The sequence below is a fragment of the Bos indicus x Bos taurus genome, chromosome 16 (genome assembly GCF_003369695.1).
Source record: "Bos indicus x Bos taurus breed Angus x Brahman F1 hybrid chromosome 16, Bos_hybrid_MaternalHap_v2.0, whole genome shotgun sequence".
NCBI classification, from domain to species: domain Eukaryota; kingdom Metazoa; phylum Chordata; class Mammalia; order Artiodactyla; family Bovidae; genus Bos; species Bos indicus x Bos taurus.
Window position 1 is genome coordinate 19,406,341 of NC_040091.1, and position 25,711 is coordinate 19,432,051.

The following is a 25,711-nucleotide window of genomic DNA, read 5'->3' on the forward strand; positions in this document are numbered from 1 at the left end:
TTCCCTCTACTTCCCTCAGCCCTGAATTTCTTTAAAATATCCAGCCATGAAGAAAAAAGAAAGTGCAGAGAAAGCAAAAGAATCAGGTATATGTGTGTCTGCACATCACAAGAGAAGACTTTTTATCAGTGATCTCTCTCACTGTGATGGAAGGGAGGCAGAGGAAAGACCCTGAAACTAACCTCTGCTTCCCTGGCCCATTAGCTGTTTTCCAATGTGCAAATAACTCTGGTCTCCTAGGACCATTTAAGAGTTCAGCTGACTCTAGCATTCACTCCTTCTGGGTTTCCAGTTAAAATCAATGCATTAACTGAAGCTGCTAGTTAGATTCTGTAACTGCAAGTTAAGTAAGAAAGGTGAGGAAGGGAAGAATTCCCAGCTTTATAAGCTTAGGAACTTTCAAAGAGGCCAGTTCCCCAGTGGCATTAAAATAGAAGTAGAATTACTTGTAAAAGCTGGGGGATTTTGTTCTTTTCTACCTTAACAAAAGTTTTGATAGATTTTCTCTGCTGGAGCACATAACCAAATAGTTAAAAGATTTGTGAGATAACCAGGAGATTCTCTATCTAATATTTCCTAGGCATACAGCGACTGAATTGAATTGCTGTTCCTTTTATTTTATCACCATTACTGGAGCTTTATTTTTCTACACTGTCCCCTCCAGATTCTAATTAATGACTTCTGGGGAGACCCACAGACATACACGAAATCGTTGAGAAATACATTTGGACCTGTTGACTGCAGAATATGAAAGTGATTCTACAAACAGAAAAATGAAATCATCAGATGATGCCCTGGACTGCCTCTTGGGCGCAGATACTATGCAGTGGCAGTCTCTTCTGCTAAACAGCCCATAATAGTCTACCTGGAAAGGGTGAAGTTCAGAGATATCAGCAACTCCAACATGATTCAAACGATTTCTAAGAAAAAGTAGGAACAGTCTACGTAGAAATTTTAAGAAATGATCTTGTGGTCCTACAGAGAGCAACATTTACAGAAATCAGAAAACAGTCCTGTGATTGCATAGCGCTCTTGTTTCAGCATATCTATCACAAGGAACAATTCTGGAATTCAGATAGTTCTGCCACCAAAACTATTCCCTGAAATCAAGGTCTCCTTGCTCATAAAAGGAGGTAATAGCAGACAGCAGTGGCTTCCATGTGCTGGAAATAATATTTCAAATCTTGACACCGTGGAAAGATTAACTAATTAAGAGAAAAACCAAAAGACTTCATTATGAATATCAGTAGAACATATGGGCTTCAATGTCTGAGAAATCAGGAATGAATTCTGATTTGCCATTTACTAGTTTTGTGATCTTAGGCAAGTTATTTATATGAGTTATTTATATTTAAAATACATCTTATATAGAAAACAAATGTATGGTTACCAAAGGGGATGAGGGATAAATTAGGAGTTTGGGATTAAAATATACACATTACCACTTTAAACAACAAGGACCTACTATACAGCACAGGGAATTATATTCAGTATCTTGTAATAAGCTCTAATGAAAAGAATCTGAAAAATAATATATATATATACACATATGTATAACTTAATACTTTGTTGTATACCTGAAATTAACACATTATAAATCAACTATATTTCAATTTAAAAAAATAGGTCTTAGTTTTCTCATTTAAATTCATTAACATATCAAATATCTATGGGCAAGACAAATGAAAAACATCTTTTTCTTGAAATTCAGGATATATCTATTGCTGTATCATCAGGGTACTCAATAAGAATTCACACAACATGACTTCTGAAATATAATTCTGTCACAGTCACACACATATAAAGAAAAATATAGAAGTGACTTGTATGTGATGATAGTACAAGAATTATTTCTAAAAATCATTCTGAAAAAATTATCCCTGCATTCAAGTTTTAATAATGTAACTCAAAGCCTACTAAACTAGGCTAAAAAAAAAAAATTAATCAGTTATATTTTACTGAGCACCTATTAAGTGATCACTATGAGGTGTCATAGTCTATTCTGAAGATCTTTATGCTTTGCAGTATGGTAAATGCTAAAGTGACTAATAGAATATAAAATATTACTAACACAATATTTTCTTATAGATTATTTGCTTACTAGGCACTATGCCAAAGAGCATTACATCGATTACCTCATTTAAACCTCCAAACAAGCCTGTGATGCAGTTAGAATTACAACCCCCATTTTACAGATAAAGGGTCAAGCACCTTGTTTGAGATAACGCAGCAAGTAAGAAAGTTTGGATTGAACTCAGATTCTATTTCAGCACTGTCCCCTATGTTACTCACTGGCCCTGAGGGACCATTTAATTTAAATAAAATTAAATAAAATTAAAAATTCAACAATTTATTTGCATGAGACACATTTCAAGGGCTCAATTCACAGTCACAGACTCCATTTGATCTGAGACATCAAGCTTTTATTTTTACTTTCCTACACAGAAAATATGAAATCAAAATGCTAAATTGTACAAAACAGAATATAAAGGCTGGTAAAATTCAGAAAGGGAGAAAATCTGTATAATTATAAACAAGCAGGCATATGATTAATGATGATAGATCATAAACCCCATGAGGGCAGAAACTTGCCTCTCATGTTCACTTTTTAACCCTGGCGTTAATAAAGTGAGTGGTATGAAGCATGCCTCGAAAGTATTCACTGAAGGCGTGGATAAAAAGTGGATGAGAAAACACTTGAAGATGGGGTTGATGAACACATATGATTGGGGTCCATAAGTTGTTAGAAAGAAGCTCTTGGAGGAACAACCCCACCTCAATTCTTTGTGTTACAATGAACAGGGTGTATTTTTTGGACAGCACATAGAGGTATTTACATCAATTAGACCATACGGCCAGAATCCACATTCTATCCAAATATTTCCAAATTATACATGAATTGATAATAACCTAAGAGTGGCTAAGGTCAGAGTAATTGCCATTTAATTGGCTTCAAATACACTAATGATTATGATAATGTTGATATTGGAGAGACTTAATAGGCCTAGAGATAAATGTCTAAGAGAGCAGAGGGGTAAATCCAGGTGGGGTGAGACGGGGGGCAGACAATGACAAAGGTCATAAGCTTCAGAACCACCAAATGACAACTCACTACACTGGTGAAGAAGCTTCACTTTCAGAAGAAATTTTGGAACGAAAAAAAAATGCTCAAAAAACAAAGCGGCAGTAAGAAGGAGAGGAAGTTCTGTGTTTCAAAAAAGTTAGGTCTTAGAGAAAAGTTTGGGGAAAATTAACTGGACAGAGAGAAGCCACTAAATAAGGGCTCAAGAGTCCACAAGGAAAACTCTTTGTAGCTAAGATCTGAAAGGCAGGTTGGAGGAAATGGAGTTGACTTCCGAGTGAGAAACAGAACTGAAATTTACTACAGAGATAAGCAGAAACACATGCTAAGTGAAACAAGGTAATGCAAATGATTTCAATCTTGCCTACAGTCTATTCCTTCAATTCCCCTCATCCCCAAAGGCCTGATGGGCCTAGAGTTTGTCATACAGTGAAGTAAGTCAGAAAAACAAATATCGTGTATTAATACATATAAGTGCAATCTAAAAAAAAAAAAAAAAATGGTACAGATGAACCTCTTTCCAAGGCAGGAATAGAGACACAGACATAGAGAACAGATATGTGGACACAGAGGGGAGAAGGAGAAGGTGGGATGAATTGGAAGTTTAGGATTGATATATATATACACTACAATGTGTGAAACAGCTTGCCAGTGGGAACCTGCTGTCTGTATAACAGAGGAGCTCAGCTTGGTGCTCTGCAATGACCTAGAGCGGTGGGATGGGGGCAGAGGATACATGTATACATATAGTTGATTCACTTCATTGTACAGCATAAACTAACACAACATTGTAAAGCAATTATACTCCAGTCAAAAAGAAAAAAAAGCTAGTAAAGTAGTCCAGGAGTGTAAAACTAGGAGTATGGAGCCTACATAGAAAAGACTTCACAGCTGAAAATGTATAATCAATGAGAAAAATAGGGAAGGGATTATGATTCCCCTGGTGGCTCAGTGGTAAAGAATCCGCCTGCAATGCAGGAGACCTGGGCTCGATCCCTGGGTCAGAAAGATCCACTGGAGAAGAAAATGGCAACTCACTCCAGTTTTCTTGCCTGAGAAATCCCATAGACAGAGGAGCCTCTGGCGGGCTACAGTCCATGGGGTCACGAAAGAGTTAGACATGATTTAGCAGCTAAACAACAAATTACAATTTTAGACTACGCATAATCCTTGGAGAAGCAGGTTAACCCAAGGGCGATCGCTAATAAATCCTCCCTTTGAATTCTGCCATCGCACCCCTGTTGCATCCCAACCACCATGTAAAAGAAGGGGCTCTTCCAACTGGGGTTTGCAAAGAGCAGAAATCCTAATACTTCTGTCAAAGGTCTCTATCAAGCTTCCTGCTTCCAAAATCACTTCCAGGACATTTCCTGTGAATGGCAGGATTCATCCTTGCTGCTGCTGCTGCTGCTAAGTCGCTTCAGTCATGTCCGACTCTGTGCAACCCATAGACGGCAGCCCACCAGGCTCCCCCATCCCTGGGATTCTCCAGGCAAGAACACTGGAGTGGGTTGCCATTTCCTTCTCCAATGCATTAAAGTTAAAAGTGAAAGTGAAGTCACTCAGTCGTGTCCGAGTCTTAGCAACGCTATGGACGACAGCCCACCAGGCTCCTCCCTCCATGGGATTTTCCAGGCAAGAGTAATGGAGTGGGGTGCCATTGCCTTCTCCGAGGATTCATCCTTACGTCAACATTAAAAAGCAATTAAAGCTGAAGTCAGGTGAAAACAAATTGAGGATGTGGATAATCAGCTGAACTCCATTGCACCTGGGGAGCAGTGGCTTCCAGGGCGCTGGGGCTGTGCGGTCTGCGGGGGAAGGCTGGGTGGGAGTGGCAGAGTCTTGGTATCTGTTCTCCCGGCCACAAAGCCACCCTGGCTCTCAAACAGCACAATCTGCCATTCACTGAAGTCTGGTTTGCCAGGAAGCCCAAGGATGGACTCCCCACCAGTACCATCAGGCTCAGGGAATTTGGCGAGCACCAGGCACCTCCGACTTCTGCCAGCTCATTGGCTTTGGGGAAGCCGCTGACCTACTCTCCGCTGAGTGGCTTTTGTGAACCTGGACTCCGGCCCGCCGCTCATCATTGATCAACCTTGGCCAAGCCAGCTGGCTCGTTCCTTTGCAGACAGCTTGCCTTAGGGAAGCTGGTTGGTGGCTCGACAACCTACTAAGCGAGAGAGACACGAAACTCCAGAACGATCTCTCAAGAAATACCCAGCTCTCGCTTTCACTGGAGAGAGACTTGGAAGTGTACAAAAACACTGTCTGATGCCTCCTCGGATAACACTGAGGTGACCAGAAAGGTAACTGACAAGTTAGGAATGGTGCCCAGGGGAAATGAAACCGTGAAGCTCTTCATTCAGCAGGCCTTATTCAAATGTGCATCAGAGAATTCCATTAAATTTAACCCAATGCCATAAACAACAGGGCCACGGGGATATATGTGGGCACTGGTGAAAAGGAATAAAAATATGTTGTCTGGAGGCTGGTGGGGAAAAAATTCCACATCCAACAGAGTCCTAAATGGCAGGGGCCTCCCCTCCCCGCTCCCTCACCACTTACCACACTGCCACTAGACTTCTGGTGCAAGAGCAAATGTTGAAGCAGGTTTTTTCCCCCTTGGGGCAAAACCCATTGGGGATTTTTAATAATCCAAGAGGAATAAAAATTGGTAGCGTAGTAGATAAATGCTGGCTCCCTATTTCAAATTCACAAATGGAAATGACAAATGAGGACAATCAAATAAATGATTAACTTTTAATAGTATTCCCATTAAAACACGAGGAAGGGAGCTAAAAGAACCGTTCCTTATAATTTCAATCTTTCTGTCCTCTCTCACACAAATGCGGCGAGCGAAGGCAGATTTATTCAGTTCAAATAATTCTCAGTGCTGCCTTTGCTAAGTTCACAGGAGAGAATCTATCCGCTTCATTTCTAATGTAATTGTCATTTTTGACAAATATATAAATATAAAACGGTTCCAGAGAACCAGAGATCCATGGGGAATTTGTGATAGTCCAAAACTCACGTGGATTATATACAGAATCATAGACAAATCTTTAAAACATTAGTACTTCCATTTTTCTCATTTATAAGACAGATAAGATTGTAATATCCCAGAGGTCCACTCTGGCCACATCCTCCAAACAACTGAGGTGACTGACACTCAAAGTCAGTGAATCAGACTCACTCCTCTTTACAAAAGCAAAACTTCAAAGGAAATTTGTTCTGAACTTGGCTTTCTAAAAATTGGAGCCAGAGAGTAAAACTATGTCACAGAACAAAATGTTCCCCTCTGCTCTAATTGGGATTTAAATAAGATGTCATGCACTAACAGAAACAGAGAACTCTCAAATCGGGTTCCCAGGAACTGAACAGCTTGCGTGTAGCTGGTACTTTATTCACACAGTTTATAACTGACAAGTTATTCTAAAGTTTATGTTGCGATCTCAAGAATCTCAGAGTGCGAAGTCACATGAAAGTTCTTCTAGTCTAATCCCTACATGATCCTTGAAACTGTTCTCTGCATCAGCTCTCATACTGATGGGAAACTCACTGCCTTTTGACACAGTCCATTCTATTTCTGGAAAGTAAGTGAAGAACGCAAAGCAATCGAGTGAGCCCTAGTTTAAAAAAAAAAAAAGGTTTATTTAAGTAATCTTTTAAGAGCTCAGTATCTCATAATACCCATAGCTTCTGAAGAATCCCAAGCTAAATATACACTTGAATATTCCTACTGTATTAAACAAATACAGCACATAGGCAGAAGAGCTGGAATGCCTGACTCCATCATGCCTTGTGAGAACTCTGGCAAGTAACATAATCTCTGTAAGTTTTTCTTTCCTCTGTGAAATGGGGAAATACCCAACTCTGGAAGTCATTGTAAGGATTAACAACAACAAAAAAAATCCAACTAGAGCACAGAGTACATAGCCTACGGCATATTAAGCGCTCACCAGTAAGTGTTATTACTCTTACCCTCGAAATCTTGCTATTCATTTCAAGACTATCCAGGTTTCATACCAACAAAGCACAAGGAAAAAAAAAAAAAGCCACCATCTGGCAGTGCAGCAACTGTACATGAAATAAGTTTTCATGGCACCTTAAGTATATTCCCAATGGCTTAATGTCAAGACAAAGCTCACGAAAAAGGTGCTCTTTGCTATTGCTTATATTATAACTTGGGAGTTTTGTTTAATACTCTGCATTAATGAGGGAGCTTCTTAGGATAATATTACAACAGAGAGTGCAAGAAATACCAGTGAGGTCAATGCAGTTCTATTAACTGTCATCTAACACAGAAATATTTTCCTTGAATACCATTAAAGCTTTCTCTTTTTCTTTGTTCTGCTTTTTGAAGGCAGTAGGAACCCAAATTTCCCTACCAATAATTTCTGTTTTCGACTTGGCAGCATAATGATGTTAGACTTGGAGAAAAAAAAAAAAATTCACCTTGGCAATGTCTTCTTCAGAGGTTTTTACAAAAGATATTTCACTAGGATAAATTGCACTAAGCAGGTTCTTTAAGTAAGCAAAAACAAATCTGCTTGTTAATAAATGGCCTGAGTAGCTTTTGTATTTTTTAAAGAAAATCTACCTGGAAAGTGCTACAGTCTTTAAAGAACATTTTATTAAAATAGAAGATATGAAACAGAAGGGTAATTAGACAAGTTAGTTGCTCTTTGCTGCTCCTGCTGATAGGGTAAACCCAGAAGACTCTCAGAGTTCCCACTGCCATATATAAATCAAGACACAAGCTGTGGTTAGGGGAAAACAGTTCTGGGATAATTTTTCTTTACATCCTGGGGGTTCCAGACAACTGATCAGAGAAATATAATGGCAGCTAAATGAATAAACATATAATCTCTGCTCGGTCTCATATTTATGTATATATGGACACATACATGATGCCTTCTCTAAACTAAAAAGTAGAAATAGGAAGGATATCCTATGGATTATGATGAGATAGATCAGAATAAACAGGATCTCTGGACAATGCATCCTCTACTGTGGAGGAATTCTCTATATTCTATCATTTTTCTCCTACCCAAACATTTCCTAAACACGAGGTCAGTCTTACTAATCTATGAGACAGAGCAAAAGATGAGAGCATTCCACTCTATAGAGACTGGCAACTCTTGATGGGTTTTAAATGATTTGGAAAGTCAAAGGATTTAAGTAGGGCATAGATGGCATGACCCTTTTAAGGTATGGATTGGCCCAAAAGTTCATTCGGGTTTTTTGTAACATCTTATGGAGAAACCCCAGAGAAGGTGATGGCACCCCACTCCAGTTCTCTTGCCTGGAAAAGTCCATGGATGGAGGAGCCTGGTAGGCTGCAGTCCATGGGATCACTGAGAGTCGGACACGACTGAGTGACTTCACTTTCACTTTTCACTTTCATGCATTGGAGAAGGAAATGGCAACCCACTCCAGCGTTCTTGCCTGGAGAATCCCAGGGACAGGGGAGCCTGGTGGGCTGCCGTCTATGGGGTCGCACAGAGTCGGACACGACTGAGGCGACTTGGCGGCGGCAGCATGGAGAAACCCAAATGAACTTTCTGGCCCACCCAATACCAGAGAACCAAGAAATGAAAACAAAAGATTTCATTCTAGATTTTCAAACTTTTTCAGGCTAATTTCTTTCCCAGGGACCTATCTAGATACAGACAGTAACTCATCTTGACCAAAATGAATGGACCTGAATATATTGTTCCATACAATACAGTAACCTTGTCATTCTTCCCTCCACCACTCCTGATACACAACACCTTCTCCAACTCACTATATGCCCAATGTTCCAGCTGCTGAGTTATCTTGTAAAGACATTTCCTAGATGGATCCCCATAGTCATCTGCATTTTCAGTGACCTCATTAAACTCCAGGTGAAAAACCTGGTTTCCCCATTCAGAATCCTAAGGAAAAGTCCCTTCCTTGTGAATGCCATTAATACCAGTATCTTGGGCACATATCCCTTGTTAAACCTATAAGTTCTGCTGTTTCCCGAGTGCCAGCACTGTTTCCCATCTTCTCTACCCTTAAATGAATCTTTCAGGTCACAGATGGCCTGCTCTGCTGAGATGCTGGGCAATCGACCCACAGCTGGAGAATGAAAGACCCTTGTCGGGCCAAGGCTGAAACATGCTATGATACAATTACAGGAGGGACCTGGGAATAGGACTTTCATCTCATACCCACTGATCTGCAATGGGACCTTGGGTAAGTTACTAAAACTCTGATCCTTGAGCTCCTCATCTGATTAATGAGAATCTGACATGCAGGGACCCACTTTTCCCAATGAGGTTTTAAGCTGATAATGAAACTGTAATATCCCATGCCCTTTCCACGCTGAATAACATTTCAAATGCTGATTTCCAGCCACTGCTTTGACTTGATCCTGAACAAGAAGACTCACAGTTCTACCATATCATGTAAATTGTCTACCTGGCATCTTCATGGTATTACAGATTTTTAAAAAGTAGGGGATTATATGGAGCACCTCTATAACAGAAGCTTACTTTATAAAGGCAAATACAGTTATCAGTTAAACACATAACTGTATCATTTGTTGTGTTTTAATGACTCATTTGTTTTTTTCTCCAGAGGAAGTACTTAGAAGGCACTTGAAAATTAATATTTTAGTATTATGTTCCTATAGACATTGTATCATTTTTTCTTGTCCATGCCATGCAGTAGGCAGGTTCTTAGTTATCCTTGAGCAGGGATCAAACCCATGACCCCTGCAATGGAAACATGGGAGTCTTAAGCCCTGGACTACTAGGAAAGTTCTGACATTATATTATTTTTAACAAAACTCATAGAAGTTTGGAATAGAAGATATGAAAAAGAAACTAGCTTAACTGCTCCCCAGCATGTATGGAAATGAAGACAGAATCGAATGGACTGAAAACAACAATGCAAGGTAGTGGAAAAACCAGAATCAAGAGCAGAAACACAGTGTTTTGCCAGATACATGGGAGGAACTCGGTTAATATGGAGCTGTGCTAAAACTTATTTCTCTCCTCAGTTTTTTTCCATGACACTCTGATATCAAAATTACCTCAGTAAAATTTAATGTACCTAAGAGGTTAGTAGAATTCTTATATGTCTTCTTGCACACATTTAAAAATGTGTGTGTTCTGTCCATTTTCTTTGGTAGACAAAGGATTAAATTCTATATTTATAAATAAACAGGCTGAAACTGAGTCCTAGAGGTCATATACCTTGCCCCAGGTCCAAGAGTATACAGAGCCAGGGCCTGAATCTAGGTTCACCTGACCATAAAGTTTGACCAGCAACGATAGCTAACATTGAACTGCTCCTGGTTCTGGGCTACTTGCTAATCTGAGCACCTAACCTGCAGTATCTTACTGGATATTTGCAACAACTTTTATTTGCAATAATAAAAGTTTATTTGCAAACTTTTTATTTGCAAATATAATTATTGGCACTACCATTTTTCAGATGACAAAAGTGATGATTAGAAATGTTAAGTAAACTCTTTTTTTTTAGGGAAAAGCAAAAAGCATACTCTCTTGTCATGAAATAACCAAACCAGTCTGCCATGTTGCCTGGCTTCATCCGTACTGTGGCACGCAGGCTTGCTTAGCTGAGGAATATAACACTGTACACAAACGTGCATCTCTTGTTTTCACCTACAAGAGTCAAGGAAAAATACTTGAGTTGCCAAGGTGAAACCCATCATGCCAATAACGAACAAAAAGCCCTTCTTCAATCTTTGATCAGTGCATTCTATACCTAAATAAAATAATTATTGCTTTCATAAAATGTCTCTGTTTGCCACTGACAGAGGGAAAACTGAACCTGTATGTCCTGCAATACCTTTTAAATAACTAAGGGGGAGAGATCAAAATAAAAATAAATCTTGACCAGATTTATAGGTGCACCTTGATTAGTTCTTGTTTTCTCCTTCAAATAAACAATACCTGAAAAAAATGAAAAGGGAATGTTGAGACCAGATATCTTGTAATAGATGGGTTTTCCCTGACATACAGTATGGTATAATGCTGAAAAAAATAATCCTGGCCCATCATTCCTTAGCGGAACGTAGAATCTAGAAAAGAGAAGGGGATTTTTCAGGATGCAGAAATGGTGCAACTATTTGGATTCAAACAAGCTACTTCTGTTTTTTTTTTAACTGTACTTCTCACAGTTTTGCTTTATTGTTGAATTTTGTCGTTTTCTTCACATAACTGTCTTTGCTTCCATTGGTAACAATTTTTTGATTCAGAAATTCTAATATTAAAACCAAACATGTGGGACATCCTTGGTGGTCCAGTGGTTACGATTTCACCTTCCAATGCATGGGGTGCAGGTTCCATCCCTGGCTGGTGAGGTAAGATCCCACTCCATATGCTTCATAGCCAAAAAAATCAAAACAAAACAATACTGTAACAGATTCAATGAAAAATTTTAAAATGGCCCACATCCAAAAACAAATCTTAAAAAAAAAAAAAAAACCAGAACTAAAAAACAAAAAGACAAACATAGTTCATTTGGATAGGATTCTGGTACTAATGAGAAGCCACGTCTTATAAAGAATTTAATCCCATACAGTGTGAAGCAACTGAACTTGTTTACTGACTAAGCCACTCCTTCGTCCCACATCATTAGTAGAAATGCCAGTCAATAAAACCAAGGCTTATTATTTTTAAAAGAATGGAAGTTTCATTTTTCTATAAACCCCTTTTTTAATGAAAATGTCTTCATTTCCCTCAGGCAGCATTTTATCTAAGATGCACTTGGCTAGTTGAATAAAAATATCTGTTAAAGGAAAGAAGGTTCCCATCAAAGCTGTTGAAATCTGATTTCATTTCAGATTCTAGAACTAATGTTGTTTTTTGTTTAAATAGATTTTGTCTGTCAATTTCCAGACCCGCTGTGCCATCAGCCTGTATGGACTGCTGTGGTCAACACGGGGGTTGTAGAGGCAAATTTTATTATGGACTGGTAATTGAATTGAACAGGTTTACATTTGAATAGATTTACTACATCATGATCTCTGACATACTGCATGGGACTGAAATCCCTCTCCATCCATAAAGATATATTTAAGACAGTATCATTCTCTCCAGGCTGAGAAGGTAAGTCTTGAGGCAAGGAGATGGCCCAATATAATCGTGCATTTATATGCAGTGTGTAATACAATATTTCACTGTATTTTTTAAGGACAAAAGAAAAAAGAGTATTCCATATTTACTCATAACCATCCCCTCTTTTCTCTTTGGGGGAGGGGGCTTAGAGATATTTTTCCACCAAAGTGCACACAAGGAAGTAAAGGAAAATAAATTATTTTTTGAGTATATCAGCAATAGCAGCAATTCCCTTGAAAACAGTCCCTCTAAAGGCTTGATAACAGCAACTGAAGAGGTGTGAATTATAGATAAGCACCCATCCCATTTACTTTCACCAACAATGTTTAATTAAACACAGTTCACACCTCTTCAGTCACTCTAACCACCCTTCAAGATTGCGCCTGCCTGAAAACACCATGGGGAAAATTACTTAAGGGAAAATATGTTTTCTACTTCCTCCTTAAACCTGGAAGGACAAATAGGTGAGTACACTGTAGCAGTAAAATCAAACTAATGAAAAAAAATTCTATCTATTGGACATGGAGGCATATCACGATGTACTTTAGTTTTGAAAAAACAATCCAAATTGAGGAGACACCCATTCAGCGAGAGGGGTGTGGGTTTAATCCCTGGTCGGGAAACTAAGGTCCCACATGCCACGTGGTATGGCCAAAAAGTTTTTTTTAAGTGCTAACTGATACATTACTTTTACAACAGTTTTAAAACACTGATTTGCTTTTGAAAAATAGAGGTTCCTCAACTCCAAACTCAAAAGTTAAGCCTTTTTGAATAAGCATACGTCTCTATAGCTCAACTAGGGGCTTTCCAGATCATAAAGAACCTGCCTCCCAAGGCTGGAGACATAAGAGACATGGGCTTGATCCCTGGATCACGAAGGTCCCCTGGAGCAGAGCATGGCAACCCACTCCAATATTCTTGCCCGGAGAATCCCATGGACAGAAGAGCCTGGCTGGCTACAGTCTACAGGGATGCAAAGAGTCAGACACAACTGACATGAATGTGTGCACAGCTCAATTAACTGGCAACATAAAGATAACAAAGACCAAAAGTGACTATCAATCAATCACTTATGACACTCTGAAATATGTTTTGTCTGGTACTCTGTTACTGGGTTTAAAGGCAATCACTAAGATAAGGTTTTCCATCACAACAACGTCAGCTATCACCGCTGTTCTAACTCAGAGGAAAACTCTTTGTCCTATGAGTTGGGTTGTTACTGTTAGATTATGTTTTCCTTTGTTAAAATTGCTGTCCTTTTGGCATTTTTCACATAAGCTTCCTCTAGCAACACCATCCATCATTCTCACTGTTGCATCTCTGGAGCCTAGAATAGTGCCTGGCATATGAGAGCAACTTACTAAATATTTAGGAAATGGATTATAAATGTAAGACATGGTCACTGTGGAAAACTCCTAACAGTGCCAAAGGCTATAGAGCAAAAACAAAAGCATTTCTCATCCTTAATTTTATTCACCAGTATAACACTGTTACCAAGCTTTGTGCTTTCTTCCATTTTCCATACATGCATCACCAGTGTGTGCATACTAATATAAATTATCAAAATATAAATTTGTATAAAATTTAAATAGGCATATTTTATATAAAATATATAAATTTAATCATTCTAATAGGTAATTTGTTTTATTACTGAATAGTTGATTTACAATGTGTTAATTTCAGGTGTACAGCACAGGGATCCCATTATATATATTTATATATATACATATCTTTTTCAGGCTCTTTTCCATTATATGCTATTATGAGATATGATTATAGTTCCCTGTGCTACAGTTCCCTGTCCTTGCTGTTTATCTATTTTATATATAATAGTATATATCCGTTAATCCCAAACTTCTAATTTATCCCACCCCGCCTTGATTTTCCCTTTGGTAATCATAGATTTCTATGATTGTGAGTCTGTTTCTGTTTTGTAAAAAGTTTATTTTTGCATCATTTTTTTTTCTAGATTCCACATATATATGTGATATCCTATGATATTTGTCTTTCTCTGATTTACTTCACTTAGTGTGACAATAATCTCTAGGTCCATCCATGTGGCTGCAGGCAATTTGCTTTCTATTTTATTTTTGGCAAAATATCTTCTTTCTTTTTCCATAAGGCTTTAAGGATAAAGTTACACACTTGTCTGTTTACAATTTTTCTTCAAGTTGTTCTTAGTTAAGGGAGAAGTTAGTTCTTAGTGAACAAGAGAAAAACAGAGTGAATTCCATGTACCCAAATATTGTCTGATCTACTCATCTTCCAATGATATTGTTCACAGAAAAAAACTTGGAAGAAAAAGCCAGGAAAAATTATGAGATCTGTTGATGCCATAGCTAACTGAAGCTCTGGTTCATTCATGGGAAATAAACACTTGGATCTACTTGGATTTAAAAGTGAAAAAAAATAGGTGATCTCCAGTAACAACAAATCATACAAATTCATAAGGCTGACCCCAGGAATAAGACAGTCTATGACTCAATAAAAACAACACATTTAAATATTTAATTTACCTCATTTTCTTTCAAACTTCAATCACTGTATTTTAATTTTGTTACTGTATAAAATTATCAGTTATTTTAAACATTGGCAAATTTTCTGAAGAGAAAGAAACAGTAAAATCTAAATGTAGTATGTAAAACTCACATCTACAAAAGCACATACATATATGCAAATACATTCAAAATAAACCAAAAATTAAACTGAGGTTTCCCACAGAAAAGAACAATTTTTCTCTGTCTCTAAGCTTCACTAGACATACTTGAAACATACAAAGATTTCAGGACCTTTGGTATGAGTGAAGGACTTGAAGGAATTCTAGAATCTATTTGGGTTCAGCTCCTGTCTCTATGGCTTGTTTGGTGTGTGTACTTAGGCAATTTGTTTAGCACAAAATACATCTTCACTGTTACTGTTTTGTGTTTGTTGCTATTATCCCCAACTGAAAGCAACAATTTTAATAGCACTGTTATAAAGTCTTTATAGTAGAAAATAGTCCCAAAGATAAGATTAGAAAAGAAAAACAAATGCTTTACATCTAAGATTAATTTTTAAGAAAGAAAGACAAAGGTAAACATATGAAATGAAATGATGGATATGTTAATTAGCTTGATTATGGTGATTATTCCACTATACATACATATATAATGAAATACAAATCATATGCTTTAAATATATACAACTTTTATGAATGACACCTCAGTAAAGATAAGGGGCTCTCGCTGTATATGTAGTACTGAGAAGAAAGCAAAACGACAATGACTAAGTAGCCTCTTAGCTGCTCTTCACCCTCCGCTTTCTGCAAGTTGCAAAGATGAAAAGAACCCACACTGCCAACATACCTGTGGGTTTAGCTGCACATCAGACGTGTCCTACCTTGTCCCTCCCTGTCGATGTCAAGCAGGCATGAGGGATCAAGAGCTCAGGCGTACAGAAGGAGCATTCTGCCACCAGATTCAGGGTACTTACTGTGACCCCAGCATTTCCCGGTTTCTCTAACATTTTTGAAATTCCCTGTACATCCCCTCCTCCCATCCCCAACCCAAAGCACAAGGCCACTAGCACCCAGCCTTACCTTCTTTCAGCATGCCCACTTTTAAACACTTCATGAAGCGGCAAGCCTGGCAGGATTTACGTCTGCGCTTCGTGATTTCACATTCATTCGTGGCAGGGCAGCTATATTCTATATTACCTAAAACACAGAGTGTGAAGAAAAGAAGCTGTTAGGTTTGCAAGACCCAGGCAATCTGAGCATCCCCCTGATAATGTCAACTCTGCTACTTCTGCCCTCTTCCTTCAAATAAATGTCAACAGGAATCATGAGGGTGTCGCAAATATCATGAAGCCAGATGCTCAGCTACGACCACTGAAGATGCACTGAATGATGAGTAGCTACAGAGGAGATATACAGTGAAGTTCTTCAAAAAACTGAGCTTAAAATTAGCCTTTAAAACATTATGCTTCTTCCATTCAAGCAAAGCAGCAGTCTCCCAGAATCCTGGGATCGAAAAGAAATTTCCCAGCAGATTATTTCCATAAAAAACACAAACATCAAAACCATATAACTACACCATCCATCCTGGCTTTCTTTTGGCTACTAATCATCTGATGCATCAGGCTTCCTGTCCTTCTGACACGGAACAGTATAAATCTCACTGTGAAATGATCAGCAGGCTAATTTGGAACTGCGCAGTAAGCTCCTTGAGGGCAGGGACTAAAGTTACATAGTTCTCACTTCATCACTTACCAGAGCTTTACAATACAATTTTACTCTTTGGAAAATGTCTACTGATGATGGATGATCACCATCATGACCATCATCATTACCATTATCACCATCACCATCATCATCATGTTTATTACATTACTTGCATAATTAATCCCAAACACTCAAACTGCATGGAAGTGTTAGATACAAAAATAAACAGCTATGACATAATACTTTTAATATGACGGTCTACATCATTTACATTAGTAACAATACATGTGAAATGATAAGGGTGTCATCAGAAGAAGATCCAAACTCTAACTTGAAATCTTTCAATTAGGGCCAATGACAGGGTGTGGGAAGCGCTCTGGGGCTGCCTGCAGCTTTGTAGAGAAGCTGCCTTTAAAATAAAGCCTCTTTCCCCTATCAACTCTGTCACATAGTGCTGGAAGGTCCTTCGTTACTTCCTAACCCTTTCCCCTTGTGATTAAGTGCATTAGTATCTCTAATGAAAATGCATTCTGTTTATTGCCCTCTTGGGAAGGGGGAGGTCATCACACCAAATGCATAAATTGTCATCAGAGACAGTCCGAGCATAATTGCAATTTTGCTGCTCCATGTTTGCAATACTCAGGGTCCATCCAAGTCCCCTGAAACATGCACAGATTCTAGTAATTAGCATAGAGTCTGCCTGGGACCACAGCATTGATGAAATATTTCAGAGTTAATCACACTTTGTAAACACTGATTTATATTGACTACCTTTCTCCAGACTGATGTCTCCTCATTAAATATCACATTAGTGGATTGCAGGATTGTAGAAAGACTCAACTACTCAGCAACTGCTAATTCAACAGGAAGTAATACCTAACCACTTTTAAGTACGGAAACCTGGTTAAGGATGCATGACTTCAAAAAAAAAAGGAAAAAAGCCTGTACATTATAACTTGAGATGAGCCTATCAAAACTGACTAAATTAGCATTCTAATTCAGGGCATTTATAATAATAAAAGCAACTACTTTTTAACATAATAGGTTAAATATTAAGAGCAATATTAATTGTATCAACAGAAGCACAACACCACCACCTTCCTCAGAGAAATTATGGTGTTATTGTATTACACTCACAGAAAACCAAGGATAAGTCAAAGGAACCAGATTGGCTGGGTCATGGCTGAGAATAAAAGGATTTAGAATCTGAACTTTAAATGAATCATTTTTCACTGTGAGATTCGCTGAAAATTTATTTTGCATCAAGAGTGTTGCTAGTCATTTTCTAGGGGTTAATTAATATTCTACTACCAGATCTGTGCATTCTACATGGCTCTGTGTGTGTGTGTGTGTGTGTGTGTGTATGTGCGCGCGCACCTGCTCTCAGTAGTGTCCAACTCTTTGCATCCCCATGGACTGTAGCCCACCAGGCTGCTCTGTCCATGGAATTTTCCAGGCAAGAATACAGGAGTGGGTTGCCATTCCTCCTCCTGGGGATCTTCCCCATTGGCAGGCAGCTTCTTTACCACTAGCGCCACCTGGGAAACCCATTCTGCATGGCGCTCCTTGTACTTATTTAAAAAGAAACCCAAGCCTCTGCTTTCTTAGGAAGAGCCAAATAATAACTAGCTAGAAAGGGGGAAAAAATGCTTTCCAAACAGCATTTCTTCCCTTTTTTGTTCCAGAGAAGTCAGTATGAATTTTTGTTCACTTTCCAGTATCAAGGCATGACCCCACACCACAGCCCCGCTTTTAACCCACTACTGTTAACTTCTACTGAAATGCCTCATCACACACACACACACAAAATAATCATATTTCCTTTCAAACCAGTTCCTCTTCCTCTTTGAAAATTACATTCTCATCCCTTGCAACAAGGCCTTTCTGACAGGCCCCTAAGTCAGGCCTGTGTGAGCTCACACCTGGACGATTGCAGTTACCTTCTCGGGCACTTTGCCTCTGTCCTGTCCCCCTCTAATCCACACTGCATACCACGATCATATTCCTCTGCCTATGATGGCTTTGATCATGTCATTAACCCAACTAAAAAAAAAAAAAAATCAATAAATTCCTATGGCCTCCGGAATAAATATAAAATATTCATCTAGCCAACAAAATCTCTGCTCCCATCTCACTCTCATCTACTTTTCCAGCAACATTACAATGATTACCTTACATGAACTTCCTGATGCACCAATTTGATTTATTCCATTTTTGCTGTGTCCTTCAGGCTTCCCTCTGAGGATGAGCTATCTTTGCCCCTCTTTCCTTCTTAAAATTACTTCCAAGGCTCAGCATTCAACTCACAGTCCATTCCAAGCTTTCATGGAATCTTCAGACCACCCTAGCAGAAAATGATTTCCAGGTTCTCCTACCTTTGTGGGTACTCTCATCACATAATGTGCCAGATTTTTTTTTTTTCTCACTTTGTCATGTGCATATTACCCATTAGATCATAAGATCCTGGAGAGTATTACTTATGAAGAATAGAAATACTCCACCAAAAAGTAGTATATAAGTAAAATAACACATTTTAAATTATTTTTTGGTGCCTCAGGGTCACTTTGATGAACATTAAATACGATGCTGTCACATGGGTTCACAAGGTCAAGTGAGCTGGGTCGCCCATTAAGAAACAATATGAAGAAATTAGGAAAATCATTCCACAAATGTTTTAAAAAAGTAAAAATCTAGTTAATTTTTCAAAACCTTAAAGAAATACCTTTGACAAAAATGGAAATCCATGGCAAAACCACGGGAGCTGCTATCAAGGGGAAAATAAGAAAAATACAAAGGCTTCTGGAGAGTTAATTGTGAAAAAAGAAGAAAAAAAAACCTGTAAGAAGTTTTAAAGGAAATAAAAGTGCATCTTGATATAAATAAGAATAAAAGTAGTATAAAAATACAGATAGATGGCACTAAATGAGTTACTGGGGCTTCCCAGCTGGCGCAGTGGTAAAGAATCTGCCTGCCAATGAGGGAGACTCAAGAGATGTGGGTTCAATGCCTGGGTCTGGAAGATCCCCTGGAGTAGGAGGTGGCAACCCACTCCAGTATTCTTGCCTAGAAATTTCCATGGACAGAGGAGCCTGGTGGGTTACAGTCCCTAGGACTGCAAAGAGTCGGGCAGGACTGAGCAACGGAGCATATACATAAATGGGTTATCTAATGCTTATCTCATTATAACACAATTATTTACAGGAAACATTCAAGGATGATTCAATAATACCAACAAAATTTATGGATAACCCTTCTCTCTGAATGACTGTCTAAAGATTTTTAAGATTTCTTCAGAAACAGAAGGGGAATTTTCACATTCTCCACATGAGAGTTTAGATCACATATAAGGAAGAATTCCAGTTTCGTTTCCAACTACTACATTCTATAATTCTTCAGTGACAAAGAGAAACGTTTTAAAGGCAGACGAGTTTTTCATAGGGCCTTGGGATGAGTTCTTCAGGGGAAAGAGTCCTGTCTCATTTATGGCTGAATCCTCACTGCATATGAATGAGCCAACCTTCATGAACCTGTGCAGGGCTGGAAAAAAAAGAGAAAATTCCTACCTCTTAAGGAATCTAGGACCTTACAAAGAAGACAAAGATAAAGATTTGTATGTCAACAAATCACAACACAACTGAGTGTGATGGTTCTAGCTTCAAGTCAGCCCCAGATGCCCGTGTACACACAAACATCCCCACAAGCAGAAATCATGCTTCAGAGACTCAGTGAATTCCTCACATGGGAGCAAATTATTGAAATGTGCTGTCACAAATGAATAAATGACAGCATGGGGGTAAAGAAATCTTCCCAAAGCTATAGGAAAGGCGGCACTCTTATAAAAATTTCACTGTGCATGCAAAGAAAATACACGGGTCACAAGTGTTTTCATACATGATACATTTCCAGCTAAGTATATAGACATGGTTTACAATGAATCTGGTATCCTTCAGCCAAATGTTCTGTTTCGCTATATTTGTCTTGACATACATGGATGATAACCTTGATTTCACTAAGTAACACTGGTTTTATGTCTTGAAAAACAAATCAACATCGTTCTAAAGAACTTCTTTGCTGGAGGAAAACTTCTCTAATTTCCAAGCCCTCCCATTGAGTCCCTTAGTTCATTGTTGTTGGCTGTGATCACCCACCCAAAGGTCTTTGATCCATGTCAGAGTCTACAAAGATTCTGCCCTTGAAAAACCTTCCCTGGTAGCTTTTGTATTCAATGAAGAAAGCATTTTATGCTAAAAACATGCTCCATCCCCCTCCCCAAGCACCTGGGCAACACTGTTTCACATCTATTTTGGTAACAGCTCAAACACACTACTCCCAAGAGACCCTATGATCTCGATGGGGTACTTGTTTTCCTTCGATTCACGAAGAGTAGAAATGAGACAAAAGTATTTCCAGTAGTAACTGCAGGCCCCTGGAACGTTAACACCAGACAGTGATTCAGGGGGGTGCAGAAGCTACTGCTCACATTCTCAAATTCTCCTTTCAAACACGGAGGTTTCCTGGATTAGAGCTCGCCCTTTTCCGGGCCACACTTGTTCCATGGTGCCACCAGGGACCACACTGGGCAGCCATGCATGACACGGTTGGAATTTTCCCAGTTTTGTCAATGGCTTCGGAGCCAATCAGGTCCGTGTGGACGCTCTGGGTTTTGAAACCAGGCTGGCAGGAATGGTAGAGCAATTTATAATATCTCCTGGCGGCTTTTCAGAAGGTCCTGGGCTCTGATGACTTATTTCAGAGTCTTTTGTACAATTAGTTTGCAGGCAATATAATCTTCTCACTTACTGCTTAATAGAATCTTGCAGCAAGCTGGCGGATAGAATAACAGGGTGTATGTAAAACTCCAGCCTGGAGTGCCAGTGGATAATTTGTATATTCCTTTCAGTCACTTAATGGACTTTTACAGTTTGGCAGTGAAAGGGCTGAATGATGTGAATTAGCATGGCATCTCAAAATAAAAATATATGTCAAATCTTTACTTCCGACTCACATCTCTCGCACACAGTAATGCAGCATTGGGCTTCATGGAGTTCCCAAGAGCTGTCCTCTTTTTCATATGTACAGACATCATCATTGTAAAGCCAATTTGAAAGCATCTGTATATTTCCTCCAATTGTTTTAATTTTATTAACAGAACCAAATGGCTTGAGATGACCCACAGGGCACTCCAAGTGGGGTTTATCCAATTGTTTTCCAACATTAAGTGATTTAAAAATAATGGGATTTGCCTCAGTACACAATTACAGAGCATTAAAAACATGCAGGCAATAATCTGTAGTATTTTTGTTTTAAGTGCCCAAAAGCAGAAAAAAAGAAAGAAAATCCTCTCTAGTGTACGGTAGTAAAGGGTTTCCATACAGCTTCCCTTTCTTTTTCTTTCTCATGTTTAAAGCTCCTTTGTTTCTAACTCCTTTTTCCTCATTCTACTTGAAATAGAAAATATTATTATTATAGCTATAGCTTGTATTGTATAATATGGGATAATAATTCATTACATACTTGTGGCAAAAAAAAAAGTCATAATTCCATCAATGTATATTAAATAAAGGGTGTTATTTTATTTTCAAAGAACGCACCCAAAGTTAGACTTCAAAATAAGTTACTTTGTTCCCAGAAGACTGCTCTGAATACTTTTCAAAACTTCCTTTAAAACTGCCACAAGAGTCACTTCAAAGCTATAAGCTGGAGACAAAGGAGCTATCAAATGGTACTTTGCTCATATTCACCCAAAACATTTGACTGGCCTCTTTATCACAAGCCATGACGCTAAATGATGATGTCCATTACTAAATGTTAAATCTCCCCTTGAAAGTCAAAGACCTGTCATCACTGAAGATATTTCAAGAATCTGCCTCAAGTCTCAGTGAGGATGCCCGCCTCAGACAAAGACAAGGAACGTCAGCGCCAGCCTACCTAGGGGACCCCATCTATCTGCGAGGTATAAGATGTGGCAGACAGTGGAGAGAGAGGGGAGGATCACACCTGGTTAACAGTCACATCCAGCCCTTAGCAAAACAGTTCCATACACAGGGTTATGCCAGAGTCTCACATCCTTTGCTTCTTGCTCCCCTCTAAGCCTCTACAAAGTGAGGTGAGAGATGGGCAGGTCTAGAAAAGATATTTGATGCTTTAAGGTTCTACAGGATTAAATTCTGATCATCACAAATGTCATTCACAAGAGCCATAATAGTATGTGGGCACAAATGACTGCCTTTTCAGAGGGAAGCTTAGGCCCCAAATGGGAAAAGATGATGCTTTGCCTTTAAGGGAAAAGATCAAGAAAAACCCACAAGCAGACAGGTTTATCTTATTTTCTGGTCATGCCACTCAACTTATGGGATCTTAGTGCCCTGACCAGGAATTGAACCTGGACCCCCACAGTGAAAGCTTGGAGTCCTAACCTCTGGGCTACCAGGGAATTCCCCAAACAGGAAGGTTTATGAACCTCAGATACTGGAGACTAAACCACAACTCTGGTTTCACCCTCCAGCAATCCGTGTTGGGAAGACCACTGAGCCTGTTATACAATGGCCAGAAACGTACGTGTATATAACCACAAGATTACAATTCCCATTGCATTCAATGAAAAATGGTTTAGTGGGAAAACAATGCTGTTAAATGGGGAGATTATTTAGCCCTGCCTTTTTTCCAATTTAAACAAGAGATACCCAGCCTCCGTTTCCCCCAAACTTGTAAACATGCCCATTCCTTTATTGCTCTACCTGCACAGCAGTTAACACTGGGCAATGCGCATGTTCATATCAAGAAGATGGGTACAGGTCTTATATGCCCACTGAATAGCCATCCTGTGCACACTGCCTTGCACATGGGGCAGGAAAGCATCTGAGTGAGGGAAGAAGGAGAAAGGAAAGCTCTGTCCTTTTTGAGTTGTGTGAACGTGAACTGATCACTTTACCTTCATTACTCTCAGTTTGCTAAAGTACAAAAGAGGAATAATCATATCTGCTTTGTAACATCGTAAGCATTACATGAAATATACATACTAAAATCATAGAGATCTGCTCTCCCTTCTGAGAAGAAAGGGAAGAGACACTTTAAGAGTCCATGAATTCTGTACCATTTTCACTCGGAGACCTAACTCTGGAATTTGGGAACAGTATAAAAACAACCTTCCACAGGTTTATGCAAGACTGGGAGAATGAATACACCCTTCACCCAGAGAACTGGAAAGAGGATTTTGTCTTGTCAATGACTCCTGTGTACATAGCTTTATTTTACAGATACCAGGAGGAAAGGAAGAGTGCAATGATTCAGGTCATTTATTAAAGCATCAAATTGTCTATTAAGTGAATTTCCAAGATGCCAACCACCACTTCTCCTAAACATTTCCTGTCACTTTCCTAGAGCTCATAAAATGCCCATCACTGGATGTAATCTGATTATAACTGAGGGCAAAACAATTGCAAAGCTCTTCAAAATCTCACCCAGCCTTATCTCTGGCCACAATCTCTGGCCAGTCCCTACCCCTAGCCCAAACCCACCCCGTTGTCTACCACCTAGGCTGAATTCCTCCCAGTTCCTAGAAAGCAGCATTGTCTCTCCCACTGGTTCCAGATGTGCTTCTTGTATTATTTTTTCAACAAAGATCTCCCAAGGGCCCACAAGACTGGCGTCCAGCAGTCCTTATGGGTGTGAATAGTTCATCTCCCACTTATCTTCAAGCGAACGTTTCTCTTAGTATCCAATACACTTTATTACAAGTGTCTAGTGAATTGTCCACCTCCTGTCCCAACCATACAACTGTCCATTCCTTGAGGGCAGAGATTTACTCCTCTGGGCCCCCAGTGGAACGTTTTATTATCTATCAACTTGATTTTTCCTGATGCTCTCTCTCATTCCTTCATGCTAATGCTTAGCTCCAAATTATTCATAAAAATAAACCAAGTACAGTTAATTAGACAGAATACAACTGATAACAAGCCACCAGTAATATATCATTTGGCATAAAGCAACACAGATTTTTAGGCTATTGGATTTTGTACAAATCCTAAAGTCCAGTGGGTTCAGGCTCTTGGTTTTCTGTAAACCAGAGAAAGGTAAATGTGTACTCACTTGTTTATGATCACTCAACCCTCTTTACAAAGATAGTGAAAGTCGCTCAGTCGTGTCCGACCCTTTGTGACCCATGAATTACACAGTTCATAGAATTCTCCAGGCCAGAATACTGGAGTGGGTAGCCTTTCCCTTCTCCAGGGGATCTTCCCAATCCAGGGATCGAACCCAGGTCTCCCACACTGCAGGATTCTTTACCAGCTGAGCCACCAGGGAAGCCTAAGAATACTGGAATGAGTAGCCTATCCCTTCTCCAGAGGATCTTCCCAACCCAGGAATCGAACCAGGGTCTCCTGCATTGCAGGCAGATTCTTTACCAGCTGAGCTACCAGGGAAAGGGCTAGTTAATTGCAGGAAAAAGACCAAACCTCAAATTCCTGATATCCAGTCCAATGTTCTTTCAATGCACCTGTTAAAACTCACATACAAATAAATGGTAAGAGTGCTGAGAACTCTTCCATGTTCTTTATGTTACATCTATGAACCCCCCTTTCGCAGATGAGAGAATTAAGACAGAGAGAAGAGCTAACATGCCCAGAAACACATAGCTACCAAGGGCCAGAGCCACAATTAAAACTCAGGCACTCTGGATCCAGCATCTCTCCTCTTCACTGTGATGTTATGTTGCCTGACTTTAATCCTTAAAAGACATGAATTAAGCGTCATGATTGAGTGTTGCTTAGAACAGAAATGAAAAACAAAATTCTTATCTTCGAAGAGACTGTTTTGTGTGGCTGTTGTTGTTGCTATTGTTGCTGGTGGAAAAGGAAATTTTGATGCCTACTGGGAGCAGGAGGATAGGGTGGATCTTGGCATCGTCTTGCTATTGTCAGACTTGTGGTACGTGGGCAGCTGTGGAGAGGATACGGTTGCTTTTGGAGAATGGAATCTCTCAACACCTCAGAAAGAAATCCCTCAACTCGTCTCTGTACCACTATGGTTTGTGACCAGTTTAAGTCCAGGGAAACCAAACAAACCATGTCACCAAAGCAACAGGTGTCAGATTGCAAACACGCATTTTCAAGATCCCCAAATCATGGGGATTGCTCATGATAGAAAAGAAACTGTCCTTCATAATCAGCAGGGTGTGCTCTGAAACGCATCTAAAGGGGAATAACAGTGTACAGTCAAAAAGACTGACTGATGAAAAGGATGGTGAATACAAATATCTCTCATCAAAGGTATGCAGAAATTTAATGTTTTTAGCTTTGATATGACATCTTC

The 25,711-nt window shown here is 39.2% G+C and overlaps 1 protein-coding gene across 4 annotated transcripts in view; it reads right to left on the bottom strand.

Annotated features, from left to right (window-relative positions):
* ESRRG (estrogen related receptor gamma) overlaps window positions 1-25,711 on the bottom strand; it is a 652,137-nt gene that overhangs the window by 153,883 nt on the left and 472,543 nt on the right. For all 4 annotated transcript variants that reach the window (XM_027564442.1, XM_027564443.1, XM_027564444.1 and 1 more), the window contains one exon: window positions 15,776-15,892. In XM_027564442.1, coding sequence (XP_027420243.1) covers window positions 15,776-15,892 — 117 coding nt within the window. The remainder of the gene's footprint in view (window positions 1-15,775; window positions 15,893-25,711) is intronic.